Source organism: Jatropha curcas, chromosome 4 (assembly GCF_041381405.1).
Source record: "Jatropha curcas cultivar XTBG-Jc1 chromosome 4, XTBG_Jcur_1.0, whole genome shotgun sequence".
Lineage (NCBI taxonomy): Eukaryota > Viridiplantae > Streptophyta > Magnoliopsida > Malpighiales > Euphorbiaceae > Jatropha > Jatropha curcas.
The window spans coordinates 11081009-11090862 of record NC_143154.1 but is presented as its reverse complement, the minus strand read 5'-3'; the positions used below and the strand labels follow the sequence as shown (position 1 = coordinate 11090862).

The 9854-nt window shown below is 33.0% G+C and overlaps 1 protein-coding gene across 1 annotated transcript; it reads left to right on the top strand.

Annotated features, from left to right (window-relative positions):
- Positions 1-2028: 2028 nt before the first annotated feature.
- On the top strand, positions 2029-3280 carry LOC149496852 (uncharacterized). Its single transcript, XM_089719941.1, has 2 exons — positions 2029-2174; positions 3034-3280. Exons 1-2 carry the CDS (start codon positions 2029-2031, stop codon positions 3278-3280), a joined length of 393 nt encoding a protein of 130 aa, XP_089576067.1.
- The last annotated feature ends 6574 nt before the right edge of the window (positions 3281-9854 follow it).

Here is a 9854-nt window from a genome sequence, read left to right as displayed (position 1 = left end):
ATCAAGATTAGAACTTCCTCACAACGCTTAATGCAAAAAATTAGAAAGACTTTGTAAAGAGCAGCTATTGATTAGAACTGTTTCATAATATCTTAATCAATTTCAAAAACACTTTATGAAGGAAAGTTATTACGTTTTGAACTACTTTATAAAGTTTAGACAAATAATAAAGAATCTGTGCAAAACAGTTATTGAATTATAGAACTGCTTCATAAAGCTTTAAGCAAACTTAGAAAACTGATTAAAACTCAAATTGTGATATATACTAAATATAGAAGAACAGATTAGAACTTGGTATAATCACAATGCAGAAATCTAGAGTTCTAATGTTCTACAAAGATAAAGCTTATTCAAGTTTAGAAACAGAAATTCATTAACAACTTTGCATTTCTAAAAGATTAACAGAAGTGTAAGTAAAATGGAATCAAGCAGAATTTTAGAAAACAAAAAGATAAACACCACAATTTATAGTGGTTCGACACCAACTCGTCTACATTCACTCCTCAAGACTCATCTTGGGATCCTCCACTATATTAACTCTTTTCAAAGGTAAGAGACAAACGAACAATACAAGCAAATAGATCAACATCTAGATCTAACCTTTTTCTCACTAGATTTTCCAAAGGTTCTAGTCAACCTCAACCCTTTCTGTTTTTGTAGAAAACAGAAACTCAAATCAAGACATTAGAATCTCACACAAGGAGAAGGTCACTTGATAACATATTTCATAATAGCTTTTTACCTAAGCTATTACACAAAAGTTTTTCATATAAAAACCTGCCTACAACATATTACAAAATCTGTATAAACAGAAAGAAATGCATATATAAGCACAGGAAAAACAGAAATCAAGATTAGAAAATCGTTTTAAAGAATAGAACTGTTTTTCAAAACAAGTTATTATAAAATTTTCTTTTCTTTTTAAAAATATTTCTTGAAGCAAGAAGACAAAAAGAAAAAAGGAGGTTTTTAAGAGAGAGCTTTGGAAGATTTAAAACATATGATCAATGGACTCTTACTCTTAAAATAAAATACCCACGTTTTCATAAGAGAAAAAAGTCTTATATTGAGGGATGAAGTTCTCGTTTAGAAAGCATAAAATCTTTAGTTTAAGGAATATTTTTTACTTTCAAAAAATAAGAGATATGAAAAGATCTTTATATATTTGTTGCCAAAAATATTTGAGTGAAAAATCTTTTCATTTAGGAAAGTAGAGTAAATAAAAGATTTGATTTTGCTTTTCATAAAATGATTTTCGAAAATGCAAAAATCTCTTTCAAATATTTTGTTACCAAAAATAATTAAGCCAAAATCTTTTTGAAATAGGTAAGTGAATTTAAAAAGATCAAGATTTGACTTTTATTATTAAGGTAATTTCAGAAAATCCTTTTGATAGAGAAGAAAAATATTTTTGTGCTTATAAAAGAATATTCTCTCTATCCTACAAAATATCCTAAGATACTAACCACTAAAAAGAAATCTTCAATAACCTTCATGGTCTTCAAAATCTTGGATTTGTAGGGACTTGCCTTCTTTAGCAATTTTCATATTTAAAAAATTCTGCATAAATTAATATTAGCACATACAAAAATATTAAATTTATTTGTTTTGCATGATCATCAAAATCTCAAGATACAATTGACCCTTAAGCCGACATTTGCCTTGTCAATAGGGTGCCCATAGTACCACTCATTGGGAGGTGTTCCTTCTACGCTACACCAGAAGATTAAGTTCCCATTTAATGGTGAAGTAATTACTATACCGTCCGTAAATGAAAGAGTGTAGCTGCTATGAATATTAACAAATGGATTATTCTCCTATGGATTATCTTCCAAATAACAGTTTTGAGTACTATATGGGGCCCGCTATCTCTGACATTATGAAGAAGATGAATTTTGAGGAAGGGAAAGGATTGGGTAAAGACCAACAGGGCATAACGAAATTGTGAAAGATCCACACTCAGCGACACCCTTGGGCTTAGGGTTCAAGTATGGAAGTAAACCGAAGAAAAGATTAGGTTAGTTGGACATGGATGGACATTTTGTTTGTTCAAGTGAACAATCCTCTCCATGTCTACCCATAGAGCCTTTTGAGCACAATGGGAAAACATACTCTGGCCTTGAGATTTTTGCAGATGTAATTGATGTCCTAGCGGTTGAGCCTAAAGGACAAGAGTAAGAGAAAGAGGATGAGAAGAAGGAAGAGAAAGAGGGGATTGAGGCACCGAAGGTGGCCGAGGATGAATAAGAAGAGGAGCAAGCTGCTCAAGAAGCAGGAGAGGAGAACAAAAAGGTAAGCATTGTTGAAGAGATTGAAGACCCTACTAATCAAGTGCTCAAAGCAATCAAGGCCTATATTGAGGAGAGCTTCAACGAAGCCAAGTCCCCCTCTGATGTTTTTATTTCTATTAATGATGAAACTGACTATAATGAACTCTTTGCTTTTTAATGAAATGAATTTCAATTTTGCTTACTTGTTTGATGTCTTTCCTGATGGTTCCATTCATCAAGTAGATAAGCTCATGCGCATATTTGACATTAACTCATCATGCATGCTTGAATTTAATATTGGCACAAAAGATAACCCATAGAATTTGTTAATTGGGCCAAACCTAATGCCAGAATTAAACATGAAATTTCAAAGTCTATTCATGGATAAGAAAGAGGCCTTTGCATGGAGTTATAAAGACATCCCTGGGAGTGATAGGTCTATAGCCAAGCACACAATTCTGCTGTATCCTAGGGCCAAGGCTTGAAACAGAAGAAAAGGAGATTAAGATTGGAATGGGATGAGAAAATCAAAGAGGAGTGACCAAGCAAATTGATGCAGGATTCTTAGAAGTGGTTCACTATCCAGAATGGTTAGCAAACATAGTCCCAGTTCCAAAGAAGAACAAGTAGGTCAGAATGTGCGTGGACTACAGAGATTTGAAGAAAGCATCACTAAAGGATGATTTCCCTCTTCCTGACATTGATATCCTAATAGATACCGCAACAATAATGGGATGCTACTCCATTATGGTTGGGTTTGCAGGTTACAATCAGATTCTCATGCCGCTATTAGACAAGGCCAAGACAGCTTTCGTCCCACAGTTTGGAATTTTTTGCTATCGAGTGATGCCATTTGGCTTAAAGAACCCAGGGCTAAATATCAAAGGATGACAACTACATTGTTTCATGACATGATCCATAAAGAGCTAGAACTTTACATTGATGATATGATTGTCATGACCAAGACACCAGAGGAACATCCAGCAGCTCTAGAGCAATTTATGGACTGAGTGATCAAATATAAGCTACAATTGAACCCTAAGAAATATGTATTCGGGATAACTTCAGGAAAATTACTAGGATTCATAGTAGGTCCAAAAGGAATAGAGATCGATCCATACAAAATCAAGGCAATTTAAGAGATGGAGCCACCTAAGATGAAAAAGCAAGTGAGGAGTTTTCTCGAAAAAATTCAATACATCAGCATGTTTATATCATAGTTGTCTATTGCATATGATTCGATTTTCGAGCTGTTAAGGAAAAATCAGCCAGTTAAATGGAATTATCAATGGCAGATAGCTTTTGATAAGATCAAAGATTATTTGGCAAGTCCCCCAGTTTTATACCCACCAAAACTAGGGACTCCATTGATTCTGTAATTGACAGTGGAAGATGCCAGAATTATAGCCATATTAGCACAAGCTGATGAAGCAGGTGTTAAGAATGCAGTTTATTACTTGAGCAAGAAGCTTCTTCCGAATGAACAAAAATATAACATGATCGAAAGAACCTGCTTAGTGATGGTTTCGGCGACCAGAAAACTTTGCCACTACTTTTAGTCTTACAAGGCATAGTAGTTTTTAGAATGGATTCGGTCAAATATCTGTATGGAACACCAGCACTGGTGGGAAAACTAGCAAGACGACTAATCCTATTGTCAGAATTCGACATTGAGTATGCTACAAAGAAAACCATCAAAGGACAAGCAGTTGCGAATTTTCTAGTAGCAGATCTAGTTGAAGATAATGAATAGTGGAAAATTGACTATTGTCCCTATGAACATTTGAAACTAATAGTGAAGAAAGGATGGATGCTCTACTTCGACGGATCAGCTCATAGTAAAGGAGCCGGGATAGGCCTCTTGTTAGAATGTCCCCAGGGAGAAGTTATACTAATGTTAAAGAGGTTGCGATTTCCGGTTATGAATAACATGGCAGAATGTGAAGCCTGTTTATTTAGGTTAAAAGCTCTGATTGCTATCAAAGTTGAAGAAGTCAAAGTTGTTGGTGACTCAAAATTCATAATTGAGCATGCTAATGGAAATTGGAATGTCAAAGAAGACAGGTTGAAGCCTTATATTGACTACTTGCATATTGTTATTCAGAACTTCATGAAAGTAACATTCACACACACTGGCAGAATGAACAATCGAGTTTCTGACGCTTTGGCAAATTTAGCATCAGCCTGGAAAGGGATATCAGCTATGATTAAAAAGCTGTTTATAATGTCTTTGGGTAGCATTCCATGTTATGAAGGTGAAAGAATTATGGATATTCAGGAAGAGGACCAGCCATGGTTTCGAGATGTTCTGTAGTGGATGACCAAAAGAGTTTATCCTGAGTCAGCTACAAGAGATGACAAAAGAGCTTTACAAAGTTTTGCACTATAGTTTGCAGTATTGGATGGTCAGCTGTGTAAGAGAATGTCAGACGGGGTATTGTTAAGATGTGTATCAAGGAAAGAAGCTGAAGAAATTATGGAACAAATCCACACAGGGGTTTGCAGTACACACATGAGTGGAAAATCATTAGCGAAAAAGATTCTCATTTAAGGATTCTTTTGGTTAACAATAAAAAGGGATTGTATTTCTTTTGTGAATAGGTGCTTCAAATGTCAAATTCATGGAGACCTAAGTGACATTTCACGTTCATAATTACATCCTTCTATTTCGCCATGGCTATTTGCAGCTTGAGGAATAGATATCATTGGCAAAATTTCACCACTTGCTTCTGATGGACATGAATTCATAGTGGTAGCAGAGAACTATTTCTCGAGATCGGTCGAGGCGGAATCTTTTAAGAATATCAGCGCCAAGCAAATTGTAACGCCCCAAAATTTTTGAATCTTAAAATGGTATTATTTTATCAGGTCATGAATAGTGCTGCCCGAGAGGGGAATAATATTTTATATAGACTCGAGAAAGATATTGAGTATAATTAATATTCATGGAGTTAATTAGACTATATGTGATTCGTCTTCATTAATTTAAGTTAAGATATAAATTTTTCATGACAGATTAAGTAATTAATTATTGATGAATAATGATACACCAGTCTGAGAATAGTACCACCCGATTGGAATTTGGTATTTTTTTTGACCGGAAAAAAATTATGGTTCTTAACTAATATTTTTAATATTTATTTTGGATCATGTATACCACTACAAAAAAAATGCGCTTTTGTGATCGATTTTTGCAATCGACGCACATCGATCGCAATATTATGATGATATTGTGACCAATTGCGATGATTGGGAGGTTGAATATCCACCAATGGATTTGCGACCAAATGGCGACACATTTTGCGATGGATTTGCGACCGATATAATATCCGTCGCTAATTCTAGTGCTAATAATTTCCGCTAGTTTGGTTTTCATTTTGCGACTCCATTGTGACTAATTTTGCGACCGTTTAAAAGCCTGTCGCAAAATTGCACGCTGCAGTTCAGCGCCAAATTTAGCTTTCATTCTGCAACCGATTGGTGACCGATGCTTCGGTCGCAATTTTTCTGACCACAAAACGACATCGCAGGATTAAAAATTGAGATTGACTTTTTAATGAATTATCGGTCGCGAAAAAATAGGGCCTTATAGGCCCTTCGTCGCCTTGCGCGAGTGCAGCTCTCCTCCTTCCTTCCCCTTCTCCTCTCTGTCGCGTCGCAGAGCTGCCTCCTCCTCCGCTCTCTTGCAGCATCGGTCACCAGAGAAGCCCTTGTCGCCAGAGATTCTTGCAGAAGCTTCGTTCGCATTCGCTTGGTCAGTACGCCTCTTACTGTCTTTTTTTTTTGTTTTTTTTGTTTTTTTTTGTGGATTTCGTTTTTTATGTGAATGCATTTCGTTTTTTGTAGTTATTATTGTTGTTTTTTTAGTCATTTAACTATATTAGTTCTATATTTTTAATCTATTGAAGTTAAATTACACCAATTTTTATGATGTATTTTTTCTAATATATAATTATAAATCATGCTGAATAATATTTTTCTTTTAATCGGCCAGACTGATTGATCAAATTCTGTTATTAGACATTATAGTAATAATTTTAATATTTATTAAAAAATTTGATGGTCCATTCAACAATCCAATATCATGGGTGAAGTACACATGCAAAGGAAAAGGATGGAAAATGGTTTTTTTCAATAGTTGACTTGTGAAATCACAGAGTAGAATTTGAAATTATGTTAAATAGTTGAAATATTTTGGTTTACTAATAATATTTTTTTTGGTAAGATACGAAATATAAAATTTTCTAATCAAAGAAATGGATAATAAAGTTAATTATTAATAACTAAATTAGAAGTAAAGTCAAAATCTTATTATTACATATTTCTATTTAAACATTTGAAAATTGTACAAATTGCATATGCATCCAAAATTGGGCAATAAGAGATGAATATGCTCCACTAATTGCCATATTAGAATTGTCATTACATGTTATTTTCAAAGGCTGTTCTTGTCTTATCCAAAAATAGCAAAGTTACAAAATTTAATTGGATGTAATTAATTATGCAGAACTGTTTTTATTCTTACTTAGCACCATGATTATTGTGGGTGGTTCTAATACATGGATTTTATTTTTATTTTTAATAATAATAATTTCTACTTAATAATAGATTTAAAAATTATTATTTTATTTTTTTTGTTAAAATATGGAAGCCAGAGAGATAATTTATATAAAAAAGATTTTTTGATAAATTATATATTGCACTAAAATCTAGTAGCAAATTAAGTGTTATTTCTGCACTTTTACATTGAAGATTGAAGTCTATTCTATTATTATTTTATATAATAATTATTTAAATCAAATAAAATTATTTTATACAACTAGTATTTATGTAGTATTTATATATAGTTTGGTTCAATTAACATAGTTTGCATTGGATTATTGACTTTAGAAATTATCTAATATTTATTTCAAATTTAAAATATAATCCGAAATGTAAATGTGAAAATGTTAATTTAAGTTTTATTTTTAAAATTATTAAAGAAATATAATGGGTCTCTTGTAACGCCCTGTTTTTCCTGTGTTTCAATAGTAGTTTACCGGTCTATGAATAGTACCACCAGTCCGGAAGTTGGTATTATTTTTGGTCCGGAAAAATTACTACTTATGTTTTATATTTTATTTAACATTTTTGGAGCATGTATGCATGATTTTTATGGGTAGAAAGTAAGTAAGAAATATTTTTGGAGAATTTAGAGAATTTGTGAATAGTGAATTATGGTGTTATATTAAGTAAGGAAATTTGAGCGATAAATAGAAGTTAATATGTTTACATCAATATATTGAATTGATGAATCTTAAAATGTTATTGCGGACTTATGTAGTTATGAAATTATAGAAGTGCTATTGTATTGTTATTGGAGTTTGATGGGGTTTGCAGATTGAATTTGGGAGTGCTTTGTATTCATATGTTTGGCAACTTCTGTTTTTAGGGGACACTCTTGCAGTTTTTCTGTAGGACTCTCCCAAAGCATTTTCAAAAAAAAAAAAATTATTACTTGCTAAACTTGTGAAGACTAAGTCACTTCTAATTCATAATATGATTGTATGATTTCTATGTAGTTTAGGACGGTGCCTCGGGCATAGAATGTGGCATCCACCGTCAGGTCTTTCGGGATCGGGCGGCGGGTGTTACATCTCTACTCTCTAGTAATTATGTAAGGATTGAAAGATAAGCTGGAAAGAGAGAAAAATAAAAATGACAATATTTCGATAATTGTAATTTGTAAAAAGAAAATTAATGACTGTAATTTATAACACTAGTTATAATATTAAAATAATTGTAATTATATAAAAAAATTAATGGGTGATTTAATAGTAATCAAAATTTATACTAGTCAAATTTAAAAAACCAACTTCTATATTGTGTATTGAAATTAATTTTTTTAAAATTAGTTTATGTTGATTTTATGTTTTAATTTGATTGGAAATCACATGAATGATGAGTTTGAGTTGGAGGCCTAGTAGTAGCCATTTTGACTTTGGTGGATGTTGGGATGATATATAAGTGTTTATATTAGTGTGTTTTGACTTGAGAATTGATTATGTTATGCCGAAATGCTGCTGAAATTTTTTTAAAAACTTAATATGAGGAATCGTACACTTACTGATATTATAGTAAGTTTATATATATATATATATATATATATATATATATATAACCTTAGTTAGAAATAATAACCTTAGTGAATTTACATATATATAGTTACCCTTATTATAGAAATAACCTTAGTAAGTTAGAAATGTAAATGGAACATTACTTTTGGCATGTTTTAAGAATGCTGTAGGACTAATGCAATTATATATAATTTACCCTTTATAAACAGAGTGTTAATTAGGTAAAAAAATGCGGACTAATTGAGATTGGATGTACTGGAGGTACGAGGTCAATGGGATATTAAGACAAGAATTCTTGCAAGGATTGGAATCATTTGTACAGTTTGCAGTTGGTAATCCCAGTTGTATAGTGGTAATAAGTTGAGGTGTCCATGTAATCACAAGAAGTGTCAAAATAGAGCCTTCTTAGATATCGATACAATTAAACTTCATTTATGCAAAAATGGGTTCGTGGAAAATTATTACGAATGGATACATCATGGTGAACCTCGAGTTTCCAGTAGGTCAGGCCACTCTATTCTTGTAAGTTCAGAAGGTCAGCCTTATCAATTGCAGTATGGTAATCGATGCAATGATATGGTAATCAATGCGGGTAGAGCAGAATTTCATTGGGATAATATGGAAGAATCGCCAAACTATGCAGCACAACAATTGTTTGACATGATAAGTGCAGTTAACAGTGAACTGTGGCCTAGATGCAAGAATCATCCAATTTTATCTGTTGTGGCATGATTATTGCACATGAAAGTGGAGCACATTTTTCAAAAAGGTGTTATGATGATTTTGTGCATATAGCAGTGGTCCGCCTGGAGGTCATGGTCAAGGACGCAGTACACGTGGACGAGAAGGGACTATCCCTCCTTCTTCTTCAGGTACGTCTAGGGCTTCATCCTCTGCTCAGCCTCTCGTGCCGCCATCACTTCTGTTCCTTCCTCTTCTATCCCACTTCCTGGATAAGTAGATTCTTCACCAGCTTCATAGTCACCTACTGCACCAGGTAATCATAAATGTCATTTACTGTCATTTCAGTTATATATTAATTATTTATCTGTATTATAGCATTTGTGACTTCTTTTGTAGCTTCATCAGAGCCACGTAACAAGCTCAGTTTGGTAGCGGGACAGTAAGTACCTATTTACTTTTTCCTTTCAACTTGGTTTTGTTCAGATTTTGATGCTTTCGTCTACTTATATTTCACTTATGTTTTTTTTCTCAGCATATATCCATCCTCTCGAGCATCAAGGCAAATTATGAGGATAATCAACCTACATCTCGATAAAGATGGATACACATGGGATGCCGTACCACAGGAGGCGAGAGACTTTTATTGGGAAGAGTTTCAGGTATGATTTGGTTCAAGTTATATCTTCATTTAATGTAATTAATAATCAAGCTACATCTCTTTATTGAAATTTTATTTTTCATTCTTGTAGAAGCATTTTGTATAGGAAGAGGCCATTACGGCTAT